Source organism: Triturus cristatus, chromosome 6, assembly GCF_964204655.1.
Source record: "Triturus cristatus chromosome 6, aTriCri1.1, whole genome shotgun sequence".
Lineage (NCBI taxonomy): Eukaryota > Metazoa > Chordata > Amphibia > Caudata > Salamandridae > Triturus > Triturus cristatus.
In genome coordinates, this window is record NC_140589.1 from 120,738,032 (window position 1) to 120,756,012 (window position 17,981).

Genomic DNA, 17,981 nt, shown 5'->3' on the forward strand with positions numbered 1-17,981 from the left:
GGTTGTCGAAGTGGAAGTTCAGGTCTCTAATGAGTATGTAGTTTGTTGAGGTGATGGCGTGGGGTGCGATGAAGTCGGTGATGGTGGTGGCGAAGGGTGTTCGGGGGCCGGGAGTCTATAGACGAGTGTGGCTTTGGGGGTGGTCTGGATCTGGAAGTGTAGGTGTTCGGCGGAGGGGAAGGTTTCGCTGGAGGTGGTGAGGCGGAGGGTGCTCTTGTGGGCGATGGCGAAGCCCCCTCCTGGGTGGTTGGGGCGGTCTTTCCTCTGGATCTTGTATCCGTCTGGGATGGCGGTGCTGATGTCGGGGCGGAGGATTCATTGGTCCAGGTCTCTGTGAGGAAGGCGATGTCGGGCGAGAGAGAGTTGAGTAGGTTCCAGATTTCAATGGCGTGTTTGTGTATAGAGCGTATGTTGAGGAGGATGCATTTTAGGGTGTCGCCGGTGCTGGCGTTGGTGGTATTGGAGGCCGGGGTGGCGGTGAGGGTCTGGCGGCAGTGGAGGCAGGAGAACTGGCCGTGGATCGTGTTCGGCGAGGCCTGTTAGCATTCTCTAAGTCTTTCGGGGTTGAGTGCAAGGAGGATGGTGGTGTTGTAGCGATGGGTAGTGGGAGGTCCAGGGTTCCTGGCGCTGGCCATGGTCGGGTCGCGGACGGGCACAGACGAGCTTGCCTTTGGTGCGCCTTTCGCACGATTCCGGCGCACTCGTTGCGCACGTCTGCCACCATTAAGTAGGGGAGGTGGGAGGGAGGAGAGGCTGGGAGGCAGGAGCGAGGAAATTCCGGGGTGGATGGGCCGCAGGGGCAGCAGCAGCAAAAGGCGAAAGGACCAGGCAGGCACGAGAAAATAAAAACAGTGGTGGAATTAGAGCAAGACACAAATGGGCACAATAACCGTGGCACAACAGGGAAAAAATTAAGAAAAAAAACGGTTGAGAAAGGTTACGGTGGTTGCAGGCAGTCTGGTCCCAGTTGGAGCAGGCAGCAGGAGCGGGCAGCAGCCTCGAATCTCCCAAGGAGGAGGTCGGGGTCTGGAAGCAAGAGACAGCACAGCGGAGCTGCGGGTAGAAAGTGGACTTAGACCGAGGGTCTATAAAGGGGCTCCAGACAGGTGTGGACGGTTGCCCATTACTACTATGGTATCCTCTCCGTGTGCATAATGTAAACTCATTGGTCGAATATTACTTGCATCAATTATATTACTGATGCACTGCTTGTTGAGCTGTTTGCAATAAAAAGACTTAAAACAAATAGTGATTTGTAGCTCTTTAGGAATTATAAAAAGGTATGTCACAGTCACCAGGAGTTATCACAATAATACAGCACAATTCAAAGGCAATCCTAATGAGAGAATCCCTTTTTTTGCACCTAGGATTAACCTGCTCAAAATGCATGGTATGGTGAATGTGTAGCAACACTACGCCAGGCCATAGTTGGAAGGGCCATGATATGCAAACAACTTTTCCTGCCCCCTTCCCCCTCAATAATCCCTATTATGGTTGCTAGTCTGAATCTTATGTTTTATTCTCGAACCGACTCATTTTTATCAGACCCCAGTCCTGAGGGGAACTCTCAACAATTAGGTTTTGAAACCTATTGGCTTACTCCCTAAAGAAAAAACAGACATACTAAATCAAACCTACAAGTCCTCATCCTGGCCACTGATCATTAGTAGTGGGATAATTAAGACATTTTCTAAAGAATGATGTGAAACAAGATTCCCAGTCTGAACCTAAATAAATGGACTGGTGGACACTGACCTTTTCAAACAAGAAAGTAGCCCTGTCTTTATCTTATGTAAAATTGTACATGGTCAATATGGCCTGCATTCTAAACACCTCCCACTGGTGATGGGTTATTGTCACCGTAGATATTCGATTTTTTTTTGTTGAGTTTTATATAGGCAAAATAGACCCGAAAATATCAGGTGTCAGAGCGCTTTACATGAGCACCAGTTTTGTTACAGATGGACACATTCATTCTTGTTAGGCGCAGGGATATTAAGTGATTTGCCCAGAATCCCAGGATGTTGAGCGTTGTTGCAGAGACTCGAACCCGGTTCCCCAGCTTTAAGGTCGACCGCTCTAGCCGTAAGCCTACATCCTCTCCCCAGTTGTGAATTTGTGATGTACTGCTGTAATAAAAAGAATCCAAATTTGACATGAGTGAATGTTCTTAACTGTACATGAAGGGAGCCATCATTGTGAGTATTAATGAATTTTCATTGGATCGAAGAAAACAATTCAATCATTTTGATGACTAATGCATCCTGTACCTTCAGACTAATATGTACTTGGCCAAAGCGTCACTGGACACTTCCCCATCTGCAGCTGGACCACACTCTTCCTTTCACCCAAGAAGTCAGACAAACTTTGTAATGTGTTTTGGCTATCGCACTACGAGGTATGTGTATGGATTGTGTAAAGGAATAGGAGGTAACAGGATGGCCAGTACCATAGACAGTCTGGACACCCATGCGGTGGATGGAAGGTTCCCTGGCAATGCATTCAAGTCACAGCACCGCCTATAGGGCATAGGAAAAAATGGCAGGGACTTGCCAGCGTAGCCTTGCTCCCTAAACTTTGCTGTCAACCTTCAATAACTGTGATGCAATGAAGACCTCATTGGTGCACATCTATCTGAAGGTGAGCCTGGGGACTATGCTGGGAGAGCTTTCCATCTGGTGTGCAACAATGTTCGAGGCATGTGGGCTGCTGAATTCATATCTGTGCATAGATCGCCGCCTAGTGTTGGGTCCGGATGTTTGCACGTTGTTGTCCTGGAAGAGTCTTCGAAGTATCCTGAGATAGGTGACTCCTCCCCTGGACCACAGTGCGCATGGGCATCCTCTCCATCCTCAGATTGTTTTTTTCTGCCATTGGGTTCGGATGTGCTTATCTTGACTCAAGTTAGGAAAATTTAGTTTAAGGCCAAAAGGCCTTTAGTTTTCGTCGGTATTGTTCCCGCTCGGTATCGACAGCTTACTTGCTAGTTTAGCAAACTTGTCAAGTTTTTTCGGATCCGTTTAATCAGACCATCGACCTTACATCGACGAAGGAATCGAGGACCCCATTCAAACGGTGTCCTGTTTGCCACGCCAAATATCCACATATCGACGTCCACCCGGTGTGCAACAAATGCCTCTCGCCGGATCACGACGAATCGAAATGTATGGCCTGTGCCCGATTCCGATCCAAGAAGACTCTCCGGAATCGACGGGCAGCGAGATTAGAAGCGCAGCAATCGGCACCGGCCCGACCAACATCTTCAGCACCGAGGACGAAGATATTGAATGCGTGGAAGACATAAACTCCAGCCCCGCTTCCGAACACGATTCCCGATCGGAAGACGCCGATGAAGCGCTTTTTCACAGGGAAGAAGCCGACGATGAGGTAGAAGACTACGATGAGGCCTTTGGGGCCGAAGAAGATAGCTCTGGTAAAGAGCAGGGCCTACCCGTCCAAACGGAGGCTATCAAGTGCGTCAGTCTACGGCTCCGGTCGAGGGATCGCCTTCGGGCCTTACCCGAGATCAATCCCACAGTTCTTCGGCCCCGCCTTCTGGCCCGGCCTCGAACATCCAGCGAGAGCCATTATTACCGAAAAAGACTGGTTTCCCTTCAACGAAACCGAAACCAATCGTCGCACCGGTTCAACAGCAACCGAAAGTGAAACTGGCAGTGGTCGGCTCGAAGACCTCCACTCCTACGACGCCAGCCAAAACCATCGGCTCCGAACGCACAAAAAGGGATTTCGGCGCCGAACTCGCTGCAGCGGATGTCGGCACCGACCCGAAAAGGAAGGCCATCGGTACCACCAAAGCGCCTCGGCCCCCGGCACCGAAGCAATCGGCCCCGACCACCAAGGTTAAAATGGCCGCTCCATCGGAGTCCACTTCGAAGGCAGCGACTAGGGTCCAGTCATCGACGCCGTCGACTGCTACTACCTCTCCTCGACTCGATGACCCTGTGGCTCCGAAGAAGTCCACGCCTACCTCTACAGAACCACTCGGCACCAAAGAACCTTCGGCGTTCTCGGTGCGACAAGTTGCAGCGTCATTGCAACGCATCAGAGAACAGGCAGCCCTCCAGTCCACGTCGGGCTCCGACCCGAAAAAGGCTCCAAAGGCACCTTCGGCACCAACCAACATCACTTTTGGTTTGCCGCCGTCCACAGCGCCAAAAATGTTCGAGATCCGAACACGTGTCGCCCAGACAAGGTCCCCATCTACTGGACACTCTCCTACTGGGCCTTCACCGTCCCAATTCATCGACGCCGACACCGGCAGACTCATGCTCCGAAAACGGAAGGTCACGCCAGACCAGGCTTTGGACTCTTACAGAATCCCTCTAAAGCAGAAACTGCCAGCAGAATCTGAACTGGTTCTATATGAATGCCTGCACACCTCCTATCCAGATCCCCAGTCCTTTTCTCCGACGCCCTCCGACACGGACGCAATGGAGGATTACATGGGTGATGATACCACCTACCCCAGGGATATAGATCCTGAGGAGCAGCAGGACCCAGATCAAGCTTGGGATGACCCTGCAGACCCGGGTGCCACAACAGATACCCAGGACACGCAGCTTTACGGAGCAAAAACATCTCCCACAGAGGACACTGCTGCCTTCAATGCCCTCATAGAACGTGCTGCAGCCAATCATGGAGTGCAAATCCACTCTGACACAGTTGAGGACGACTTCTTGGTGGACACTTTCGCCTCCTCAGAGAGGACTGTCAAGACTCTGCCCATGTTAAAAGGTGTTCTCAAGCCAGCAAAGGACATTTTCAAGGAAACAACCAGGGCACGGGTGATCAACCCCAGGATTCAGAAAAAATACAAACCTGCGCCCGGGGAGCCTATGTGCATTAGAGGTCAGTTACCTCTGGACTCCATGGTGGTTGCTAACGCTCGCAAACGAGCGCACTCGCAAACAACTGGTGATGCTCCTCCCCCAGACAAAGAGTCCAAGGTGCTGGAGACCTCCGGCAAAAGGATTGCAGCCCAAGCAGCAAACATCTGGCACATTGCCAATACACAGGCACTCCTGGCTCACTACGATCGTTCACACTATGACACGCTAGAGTCACTACTCCAACATCTACCAGACGAGTACAAAGAGGCAGCGGAGCTCCTCATCAGAGAGGGACAACTTCTTACAAACGCATCCATTAAGTGTGCACTAGATGCTGCCGACACAGCTGCGAGGGCGATAAACACCAGCGTCATGTTACGCCGACACGCTTGGTTAAGAATCTCCGGATTCAAACCTGAGATTCAAAATAACATCCTAAATCAGCCTGTCAACCCCGACTACTTATTCGGACCAGAAGTTGACACCACCTTAGAAAAGATCAAAAAGGACACTGACACTGCAAAGTCAATGGGGGCTCTGCAAACGCAGACATTTCGTAGTGGCTCCTTTCGTCGCCCCGGAAATAGGGGAGCGGCTAGAGGACAGGGGTCACAGCAAACATACAATAAAGGGGGCACACAGAGTACCTACGATAAAAACAACAGAGGTGGATATCGTGGCTCCAGCACCAAGGGCAGAGGACGCGGTTACGGCAACACCAGGTCCTCACCCAAGAACAAACAGTGACGCCCTCTCCCTTCCCCCCGACCACATAACACCTGTCGGGGGGAGACTCCAGCAGTTCCTGTCCACGTGGAATACCATCACCACGGACAGGTGGGTCAGGGATGTTATCCAGCACGGTTACTGTCTCGAATTAACCTCCACTCCACCCACAATACCGCCAAAGCACCGTCCTATGTCCTTAGAGCACTTAGCATTATTGCAGCAGGAAGTGCTAAGTATGCTGCAAAAAGGTGCAATAGAGGTTGTGCCCGTCCACCAGCAAGGGACAGGGGTGTACTCTCTGTACTTCTTAATACCAAAGAAGGACGGGTCACTCAGACCTATACTAGACCTGAGACCCCTCAACCACTACATTCTCTCAGAGCATTTCCATATGCTCACCCTACAGCAGGTTCTCCCGCTGCTCAGACAGGGAGACTTCCTAGCCACACTAGACCTCATAGATGCGTACTTCCACATCCCCATACACCCGTCACACAGGAAATATCTCAGGTTCACTATTCAGTGGCAGCACTACCAATTCAAAGTCCTCCCCTTCGGTGTGACAACAGCACCCAGAGTTTTCACCAAGTGCCTAGCTACAGTGGCTGCACATCTACGGAGACAACACATTCACGTCTACCCTTACCTGGACGACTGGCTTGTTCAGGCAAAGTCAGCCCAGCAATGTGCCAACCACATGTCCCTCACCATTCACCTTCTTCACAGTCTGGGATTCTCACTAAATTACCCAAAATCACATCTCCAACCCGCACACGTACAACAGTACCTAGGTGCGACCATAGACACTCTGGCAGCCACAGCTCAGCCAAATTTAGTGAGGATCAACAGCATGCAGATGCTGATTTCAAAGTTCAAACCTCAACACTCCCTTCCTGCGTGAGTGTTCATGCAGTTGATAGGCATGATGGCCTCCTGCATTTTCATAGTCCCACACGCGAGACTACATATGCGCCCGCTTCAGGAGTGCTTGGCACGTCAATGGAATCAGGCTCACGGGCAATTAAAGACCTAGTGTTGGTGAGCGGTCGGGCATACAACTCTCTGCATTGGTGGAATCCACAAAACCTTTGCAAGGGCCGACCGTTCCAAGAGCCTGTTCCACAAATAATACTGACGGCGGACGCGTCTCTCCAGGGATGGGGAGCTCATGTACTCAATTACACAGTGCAGGGACTATGGACAATACAACAAAAGAAGATGCACATCAACCTTCTAGAACTGATGGCAATCTTCCTGGCAATGAAGGCATTCAAAGTACACTTGTGCAACAAAGTCGTGTTGATCCGGACGGACAACATGACTGCCATGTACTACATACAGAAGCAGGGAGGAACACACTCTCTCCACAGTTGTCTCATCTGGCTCAGAGCATGTGGAAGTGGGCCATTCAGAGGAACATATTCCTCATGGCGGAACACCTCCCCGGGAAGGACAACCAGATGGCGGATCTGCTCAGCAGACACAGCCACCAGATGCACGAGTGGGAGCTACATCCGTCAGTACTCCAACCGTACTTCCAACAGTGGGGTCATCCAGAGATAGACCTATTCGCCACACACGAAAACGCAAAATGCCAAAGCTTTGCCGCCAGGTTCCCACATCCACAGTCGCAGGGCAATGCGATATGGATGAACTGGTCCGGCAGATTTGCGTACGCTTTTCCCCCAGCGCCATTGATACCGCTGGTGGCACGCAAACTGCGACAGCACTCACTGACACTCATCCTAGTTGCTCCCACATGGGCGCGCCAGCCATGGTACACCACCTTTCTAGAACTTTCCGTGGTGCCGCATCAAAGGCTGCGGATCAAGCCTGCACTCTTAACGCAGAACCATGGTGAAATTCAGCACCCAGATCCGCAACAGGTGAACCTGGCGATCTGGCTCCTGAAGTCTTAGAGTTTGGCTACCTAAACCTGCCACCTGATTGTATGGAGATCATTAAGGAGGCCAGGAGACCCACTACCAGAGCCTGCTATGCAGCTAAATGGAAGAGGTTTGTCATCTACTGCAACAACAATGACATTAACCCGCTAGACGCATCCATTCAAAATATAATCTGTTACCTCTTACACCTATACCGATGCAATCTGGCATACACCTCAATACGTATCCATTTGACCGCAATAGCAGCCTATCTCCAGAACAGGCAGCACCTCTCCTTGTTCAGAGTGCCTGCCATCAAAGCTTTCTTGGAGGGACTTAAACGAGTAATTCCCCCAAGACACCCACCAGCAGCGGTGTGGAACCTCAACTTGGTCCTCACCCGACTAATGGGTCCACCCTTCGAACCTCTCCACTCATGTGAGATTCAATTCCTCACCTGGAAAGTAGCTTTCCTAGTGGCAATCACTTCGTTAAGAACAGTTAGTGAACTCCAGGCACTAACCATTCAAGAGCCATTCATACAGGTTCACGCAAACAGGGTCGTACTTCGTACCAACCCCAAATTCATGCCTAAAGTAATATCACAGTTCCACATAAATCAAACTATAGAACTGCCTGTTTTCTTTCAAAATCCACAAAATGTAGCAGAGAGAATGCTCCATACACTAGATGTAAAAAGAGCCCTCATGTACTATATAGACAGAACTAAAGTCTTTAGGAAGACAAAACAACTTTTCGTTGCCTTTTCTCCACAACACAAGGGCAACGCCATTTCCAAAGCAGGGATAGCCAGATGGATCGTTAAATGTATTCAAATTTGCTATCAAAAGGCTAAACGCACATTAAGGATTCCCCCACGAGCCCATTCAACACGTAAGTTAGGGGCGTCCATGGCTTTCCTGGGAAACATTCCTTTACAGGAAATATGTAGAGCAGCCACATGGTCCACTATACATACATTTACCAAACACTACTGTGTAGATGTACACTCAAAACAGCAGGCAGCTGTAGGACAGGCTGTTCTCAAAACTCTTTTTCAGACCGCTGCAGCTGGCACTGGTGGCCACCGCTAATAGGTGGTACTGCTATGTATTCTATGCACAGATATGAATTCAGCAGCCCACATGACTCGAACTGAATATGCTACTTACCAGTATGCATCTGTTCTTGGCATGTAGGGCTGCTGACATTCATATCGCCCACCCTCCTCCCCGGCGCCTGTAGCAGCTGCAGCTCTCAGAATTACTGTATAGCATGGTCATCACTTTCTGTATCTACTCCATCACTGCCACAATGGCGAAAAACAATCTGAGGATGGAGAGGATGCCCATGCGCACTGTGGTCCAGGGGAGGAGTCACCTATCTCAGGATACTTCGAAGACTCTTCCAGGACAACAACGTGCAAACATCCGGACCCAACACTAGGCGGCGATCTATGCACAGATATGAATGTCAGCAGCCCTACATGCCAAGAACAGATGCATACTGGTAAGTAGCATATTCAATACAAAATGGAAACAAATACGTACAGAAAAATCATAACTGCATAGTATGCAGAACCTAGGAGTGGTGGCAAGACACTGGTTGGCATGCTTATGAAATGCCCCGCTGTTCATTCATTAGGTTCGATCAATTGAAATCATTAGGTTCATTCAATAGGTTTATTAAATTCATAAAAGTAACTCTATAAGTAAACAGATGTAGCTTGTTTGCAAATAATTCAGTTAACAGGGCCCACATTCAGTGCTTGGGTGAATGTTTAGCATCAGCTAGTTTGTGTTCCAGCTTATGGGTGGAGCAAACTACTTTCCTTCATCCCCAAAACGCTGTTGGGTTAGAATCTTTCCAACCGCAAGTAGTCTGCTGTACGTCAATTGTGATTTGATGTTATTTAGATGACTGTTAAGGGAGAGATGAGTAGATTCTGTAGCGAAAGGTCCCCGTTTTGAGCAAGGATGGAAGTTATGTCTTTGTTTGGAGACTCTACTCCAGAGGCTGCTAGTTTGGGGGAAAAGAGTAGCACATACTCTCTGTTGGCATTTGCATGGTGGCACCACTAGCGTTGATCATTTGTTTGTAGTCCTGCTTTGAAAAGCTTTTGGGGAGACTACTGGGATCTGTGCAAGTCAAAAAATAGTCTGTGTTACAGAGGCTGATTTAGCACATTTACAAATTAATTTAGAAGCAGACAGGGATAGCAAATGTTTAGTGATATATCCATAATTCAAGTGTGTCCTATTTTTGAGATCCGCATAAGTGTTTCTAATTTTCTTATATATTGTAACCTCTTCATTAGGCTTTGTGTTGAAACTTCATTAAGAATATCACTTGGAGGATACGTTGCCTGATTTTCTGGTGGTTCTTCTCCTCTGAATTTCCTATGTTATTTGAAGGACCAATTGGAGGTTCACAAAGCAATTCTGCATTACCACATGTAGGGTATCAGAACGTCTTGTTTGAATACTTAGCCAATGGTATAGATGTTATGGTCCTTTCATGTTGACCAGAATGCCCGAGGACAGGCGCTTTGGATATCGGCTTTGAACCACAAGGAGTTATTTAGTCATTCTGCTTTTTATGATTATTGATAATATCCTTGGGTGCTTGAGGGACAATAATAGTGGAACGTGTCTTTATATTAATAGTGGGACTGGGTGAGAAAGTGAAGTTTTCAGCTTGACTCAGTGAGGTGTTGATGGGTCATTGAGGAGCAGTGACCAGGTCGAGCTTGGGACTGTGATGACTACTTGATATGTTTGCTTTGTAAACTACATGAACGTTTTGGGCCAGAAAGTTAATATTGGTAAGACCTTCATTAGGAAATACAGGAGTACATTTAAGAAGTGTTAAGATATTTTCGGTTGATAAGGTAAAATTAAGTTTTAGCCTGACCTTTGCTTACTTAGGTATTTTGTTTGAGGCTCAGGGTTCCTGGAATCTGGCAGTGAATACTAGGAAGTTATCTTTCAACAAATCGACTTCCCCCACTAAACTTGGCAGGAAGCCTGGTGAAGAGATGCTAACCATATATAATGCAAAATGTGTGTCGAGCGCATTATATGGGTATTGAATTCCGGGCGACAGAAATATCAATCCGCTTTAGACTGCGGAGAATGATTTTCTCAGGAACCTTCTGTCAGTTTCTCAGACTTGTTCTTCATCTGTATGTCATGCCGGACTGAGGGTTCCAGTTGCGTAGCTGGGGGCGGTGGGAGTCGTGTCGGTCGACTACTACCAAGAACACGTTATTCGTTGGCTGCCACCCCCCTTCCTCCTCCCCGAACAAGTCGGCCGTCCCTCCTCCCCCACTCATACCTGCAGGGTTGCAGCACAAGCCGCAGTAGGAAAAGGCACTTTGTGCACATTCATGCACTATGTGCCCAGCAGCACGTGTCGGCTGGCACACAGTCCATGGATTTGTGGGGAGGCACTACAAGTGCCCCACAGACCACTTATCAGTGGCCCACTGGGGACGGGGTCCCTGCTTGGGAACCCCAAAGTCCCTTTCTGATAGCCTTTTCATGGCAGTGGGACCGCCATGAAAAGGCTGTCAGAAATGGACATTGTACTCCTGGCAGCGGTGTCTGCGCAGGAACTGCCTTCAGGATCACGATTCCGACTGCTGACCCGTCGTGATCAGTAGATCCTGTCGGAGGTTGTGGTCTGTCCCCCAACAGTCAAGTGTTCGACCACCTGCATCATACTGTAGCGGTCGGCCCGAATGGCTGTCTGACGGTGGGACTGTCACAGACGGCCTGACTGTGGCGGTCCCACAAGCATCAACATTAGGTGCTATGTTCTTTTGACCTATTTATAAGGTCCTGCAGAAACATGTTATATTGGCAATGTTATGCGAACATAATTTTAAACGTCGTCCTGCACTCTTGTTTTTACTATATTTGATTTTATTATCAATTTGTTTCAGGATTTCTAGTTTATTATGCTCAGTGATTCATTACAGGAAGAATGTGTCTATGTAATTATGAATTTTTCTCCAGCCATTTTAGGTTTTTATTTTTTTTAACTTTAATAATCTTAATTGTGCATGGTCACGTTTGCGTAATTAACTTTCATGTTTTCTCACTTTTATGATTTTACTTATGTAAATCGAGTGAATCTTTAATTGAATTGATATGCTTTACATTTGGCAAGTTAATGCCTCTTAGGTGTTTTGGCAGTTGTAGTTTGTTTTAAGAGATGATTGGTTTCCTTTCATTCCAGAGAAAGAGATTGCGCAGTTTATTAATTTCTTTTTTTTAATGGGATTTAGAGAAAACATTGTTCGTGTGTATAGAATGGCTGAGTGAGCCTCATTTTAATGGTGTCAAGGCGGCCCTACCATGCGATGCTAATGGGAAACCAGTTAGAGATTCTACTGTTAATTTCTTCCAGAACTGTTTTGATTTATATTTATAGAGTAATCTAAATGTTTTGTAGAGGGAATACAAATGTATGTTATCTGAGAGAGGCACAATTTGAAATTGTAAAGAAAAAAAATATTTTTATAACAAATCTTAGAGAAGAGGAGGATTTCAGATTTGTCTTAAATCAGTTTGCAAACAGCAGCAGATTGCAATCACGTGTTCTGGGTTATTCATGAATAGGAAGATATCATCAGTTTAGGCAGATAGTTTATACTCATGGGATCTTATTTCATTGCGTTTGATAGATTGGTTGTGCTCAATACTTATGGGGGGCTGTCAAGAGTTTAGATGACGAGAAAGGGTGGAAGGAGAAAGGTAGCCTTCCCTAGTATTGCTGATGAGTCGGTATCTTTCACAGAGTACTCCATTAACTAGGACTGATGCTTGGTGATTGGCTAATAGAAATTTGACGTAGTTTACGGATTTATTAGAAATGTTATGCCATTCTAAGGCTTTGAATAGCTAGATCCATCCAACTCTATCAAAGGTTCTTTGGCATCCAATGCAATGGAATACCAAGAATTATGTTAATCCATTTCTGTTTATGATCTGATGTTTGCAAGCAGTCTGGTGTTACATGGCAATGACCTGCCTTTGGCAAAGTCCATTTGGTCAGGGTGGACCAGATAGCACAAGGGGATTTAAAGGTGTAGCAAGAATAGTTACCAAAATCGTGCAGTCCATGTTTATTAATGGTATTAAATGATAGATGTTTGTGCTTTGTGGGTCCTTATCTTTTTTTGTGGAATAGCGTAATTGTAGCCTCTATAAATGTACCACAGGGTGAAGTGGTGTGTCTGAAGTGATTAAAAAGTATTTGGAGTTTTGGGGACAGATTTCAATAAGTGCTTGATAGAATTCAGGGAGAAGCCCATTGAGTGCTTTCTTTTTCTTGAGATTGATAGAGAAGAAACATCCAGGGTGTCCTATGTGAGTGAATATACTTTGGGGTGGGTGAAAATAATTGGTTTAAGTCGTCTATGGTGGTTAGCTTTTCGCTGGTGTACAGGGCTTCATTGAAGTCTTTGAAGATCTTGACAATCTCCTTGTCTTTGGTTTTGAGAGATCCTTGTTTGTTTTTTAAAGCAATTATTTTTGATTACTCTTTTTTTGCTTGGAAACAGCAAGGATTTTACCTTTTCTGTTACCAACTATCACACATTTAGATTTAATGCTGAGAAGGATGTGGTCTATTGCATGTGTGAATTTTTTGGTTAAACTCCATTTTCAGTATTAGATGGTCTGTGTAAGTACGGCTTAGATTTTCCTTAATATATTGATTTTAAAATGTCTTGATCTTATCTAACAGTATTTGGACTCTTTGGAAGCTTTTGTCTTTTCAGCTAAGGCAATGATTTCAAAACGTGGGATTGCTTTATATATATGCATCTCAGGTAGCTCCTGTTGACACTGACTGGTGATTAGACGTAATCTAGGAGTCTTATTTCATGCTGACTATGATGTTCTCAAACATGACTTTTGTCATTTGGTGGCTGAAATGGTTGCGTTCAGGTTTATATGGACAAGAATTGCTACTCCAATCTTTTTTTTATTAGCTTGTCATGTACCGAAGATCTTTTCAGTTAAGGGTTTCCACATTGTAATGGTAAGCTTCTTGGAACCTAATGTATGTAAGTATATGAGAATTTTCTGTCTCTTGATTATTAGGGGATTGGGATGGTGGGCCCAATCGGTGAGCACATTGGATGTTGGAACGCTGTCCGATTGGTATTTCGAGTAGTTTAGGCAATAAACTGGCTAGAAAAGAGATGGCATCAGTCTTTTTTTTTTTTCTTTGCGGGAAGTACACACTACACCAAGCCCAAGAGGATAAGGAAAACAGGAGGAGGAGAAATTACTTAAAAGTCGAGTTATTGAATTCCAGAGGTAAAGCATTTAAGGTGTCTTATTCTGTTGACGTTTTTCAAGTATTTTCATTTCCATGCTGTCACACATTTGCTGTATTGTTTGAGGTTAATGTTACAAGATTGGCTTTAATTACAGTCATTATTTCAATGAGAGTGGGCTCCCCACTTTGGTTGACGGAAGGGAGAGGGTCACAATTCGCCCTCTTGTTGCTCGGTTCAAAGAGTGCCGGTAAAATCTTTTTTGATGTTGGCTTTCCTACTCTGCGATTGATAGGTTGCATGTCCAGTTCCACCTTCAGTTTTGGATGTCTCTTGGGGTGAATGTTGTATAGTTACTTCATGTAGAACTAAGTTTTTGACACTATTTTGATGTTACACTGCGATTAGGTCAAGATTATGATGAATATGTTGAGATTACTGGATTTATTGGTTTATCTGTTTTCCTTGTTATATTTATCTTATGTGTTTGCCTGGTCTTATTTGATTTATTTGATGATAGTGTTTTCTTGTTCTAATGTCTATCCTTGTCTTAATTATCTGTGTTCTGTCTAGTGTATTTATGAAAGAGCTAAATTACTAGGACCAAGGCTGGGGCATATTCTTCTGCTTGTTCTTGTTTTTGATGTTGCGTTACTGTTCTTGTTCCTAATGTCTTGTGCTTGTTCTTCAGTCAGAATGTTCATTTTTTCAGGCTTTTTATTTATTATGCTTTTATTCTGTTTATTATTCATATTTTATTCGCTGCTGATTCAACAGTTGCTTGGTCCAGTATGGTTGGCGCTGCCATTAGAGTTCATTAGAAGCTCATTGTTCCAGTGCATTTTCTTCAGTCATTCTGTTAATTTATTTGGGTTTGTTCATTCCATTTTTGTTCAGGTTTTATTCTGGTTTCATGTAGGTTTTATTAGGTTTCATTTGCCACCGATTTGGCAGTCACTTTGTACAGTGTGGCTGCCGTTGCTGATGGAACTCAGCAGAGGCCTTGGTGGAGAGATGGGAACACATAGCTGGCTAGGAGCAGGAATGTAAAACTGGCATGCAGCAAGAGAGCTTCAATGGTCCAGTGGCACATTACATAGCTGTCTTGGGTTCACAGGTTCTGCACATCATCATTTCAGCAAGTCTGTTCATCTCCATCCTGGTTGGTACCCTCAGTGCAGGTGGCATTATTATTGGGTGGAGAATCTGAAAACTGAGGGAGCTGAGGCTATGTGATGGTGGTGAGCAGCTGTAAGTAAAGACTGAGAAATTATAGAAAGCTGATTTAATGTTCTTTTGACAACCCGCTAAAAAGTGCATATATCCCGTGGCATGTAGATATAGAAAGAAGCGAGATGCTCGACGTTTAAAACTTAACAGACCCATTTGGCGTGGAGCCCTAAACAAAGGCAGCCATGTTGCAGCTTGGGAAGCCATGCCGCTCGATGTCCTTTTTTTAAGGATTGTCCAACTATGAATGTCATGCCAATTGCCTTGGTGCACTGCAAAAAGTACTCAAGAAGGTTTTAATCATTGGCAGGCTGGCTCCTCACCTCAAACAGCTTTCAACTTTGGCATCATTTGAACAGATGTTATACTTATTAGATGTCACTAGAAGCCAATAGTTTTCCTTTCCTTTTCTGACAGTGGTGCAGCATACCTCTGTGCATCATTTCACTCTAAACTCATTTGCCTGGCTGTCTATGGGAGAATACATGTAGGTCTGCCCATCTGTTTTGATTCAAGTGTGTATTATTGTGTTGTCGACACAGTGTTGGAAACAGAATGTCATAGAATAGTGTGTGTACTTCGCCACAGCAAATTAGTTGAACAAAATGTGTGACTTGTTCTAATGTGGTCTTGGACAGACTGTCTAACACACTTTATCTGTTTTCACTCCTGAACAGGATTGTCCACTTAGTATGAATGCACAAAGAAAGGGAACGTAAAATACAGCAAGGATGTTTGCAACTGACCCATGCATGAGGTCATCTATAGGAGATAGCAGATGAACTCAATTTAGTGACATGGGTAAAAGTCCAGTTGAAAGCACCTGAAGATTGAGGAGTTAGTATGAGCAGGAAGTTGTTTTAGCATAAAGATTTTAATTATTTAATAAGGAAGTTTAAGCAAGTTGTAGCATTTAAAGTCAAGATTTGCTTTGGGTGACCATCGCTTGCTTTGTGGAGTACATCACAGTGACTCACACTGATCACAAGGAGGTAGGGAGGTTTTCCAAGATAGACTATTATTGGGTGTATCATTTCTTACAAAACATGGAACTTGTCCAGTACGGGAAGGAAATCGATTGGGTTTGTGAAGGGTTCTGTGGAAGAAGAATGGCTCAAACCTTGGCACGGAAATGTGGACAGTTGAGGTGGACATTGTCATGATGATATGCTCAGTCACAACTTCAGAGATGATCCAATTGTATTCATTCTAATGTGTCTTACTATGTAAATGTTTTTAGTATACAAAATGTTGACCTCGCATGAAATGATTATTTATTTGTTTGCATATATTTTGTTTCCAGGGTTGGCATCTATGTTCCTACAGGACTGGCTGCATTTCCCAATGAGCTTGTGCACACTCCTCTACTCTGGGCAAAGGAGAGATACAAGAACATTGTCACCTACTCTGTCATGCCCCGTGGAGGGCACTTTGCTGCTTTTGAAGAACCGGAGCTCCTTGCCCGCGACATACGGCACTTCATCACTAAAGTGGAGAAAATGTGAGCGGTGCTCATGAAGTTAGAACCTGCACGCCATAACCACATAGCTGTTTTCATTGATTTAAAAATACACCCGTAATCATGCCGTGGCACTGTAAAAGCAAAATACTTGCCTAATGATTTCAATGACCAGTTGTCCTTTTTCCAGAATTCTGTGACAGTAATCATTATTTACTGTAAGTCCATGTTTTTTGGTTACTTTGATGCAATGCAATCACATAGGATATCTGAATTTGGGTAGGAGTTCAAAGATTGGCATCAGTCACCTTGTGCATCCCCTTGCACTGTCCTACTGGTACGTTATAATCATCCCTCACCTTTACTTTAACATACAGCTCCCTTTGATTCAACACAGACCTAGTACAAATATTTGGAATGAATTACACTTCAAGATGAATATTAATGAACTCTGCTCCATGGTGTCCCAGTACAACGTTCTAAATGTAACATAGATTGCGGACTCTCTTACGATGTCTATTGTAGGTTATCACGGGCTCGTATTTTGTTTGTAATTTGAATTCTACCTTTAAACAAAGATAAATGATAACAGAGTTTTGTATCTTTTCTTGCTAAGTGAGGATTACATATAGTAATGTAATTGAAAATGTGATAGGGTAAGTTCATTTTATTTGAATAAAAAATACCTTTCTAATTTAATGTCTTTTTACACATAATTTATATAATTGTTTTACAGCCAAATAACTGTATAATTATAATATATTTTGAAAGGAAATTTTTTTAAAAAATTGTTTGTTGCCAGTTATCTAATAATGCACTAAAATGAATGTAGTTGTGTATAATTGGGATTAATCTTCTTGAATGTTAATGTATTAAAATCAATACTTGTGATGCTTTAAACCATTCATACATGATAAAGCATAATGTACAACTTTAAGGAATAAACAATTTGGGATTCTGCCTAGAGAAAGGGAACTAAGCACAGGTAGGCAAGATTTGACAGCATTTCAAAATGGTGAGGGCAAAAATACTTTGTTAGAGTCAATCCTTCTAGGATTTGAACTTGAGTCCAGAAACCACTGTGTGGTGTTGTTGTATTTTACTGGATCTAAATGATTAACTCTTTATCTCAGTAGTTTTGTATATGATGAAACTCTATGTACAATGAGCTTTTCATCATGCAAAAAACCTTACCAGCTGATAAGCTTATCATTCCTAGGTGAGCCTATTCAACACTTTGAATAAAGATGGCAGATGAAAAGAATCGGTTTATTGTTTCATTATCGGCTACATAACTCCATATAAAACAAAAGTGTAACTGATAGGATTTTTCTTTGCACAAAAATATAAATACTAAGTGTTATGTTATTACAATTATATTGACTCTAATAGCTAAAGCAAAATTCATTGTTTCAGATGGGAATGTCAGAGAATATATTTTGTGACCGTATCTTGTTGAAGCGTCCATAAAATAACTTGGTATATAGGAGTGCTAATTTTGTAAAGCATCAGAGCAACTGATCTACCTACTGATA

The 17,981-nt window shown here is 44.6% G+C and overlaps 1 protein-coding gene across 1 annotated transcript in view; it reads left to right on the forward strand.

Annotated features, from left to right (window-relative positions):
* Positions 1 to 17,710, forward strand: part of LOC146816491 (epoxide hydrolase 1-like) — a 172,224-nt gene extending 154,514 nt beyond the window's left edge. Inside the window, exon 9 of the mRNA XM_085610344.1 lies at positions 16,291 to 17,710. Coding sequence (XP_085466470.1) covers positions 16,291 to 16,492 — 202 coding nt within the window. The 3' untranslated portion in view covers positions 16,493 to 17,710. The remainder of the gene's footprint in view (positions 1 to 16,290) is intronic.
* The last annotated feature ends 271 nt before the right edge of the window (positions 17,711 to 17,981 follow it).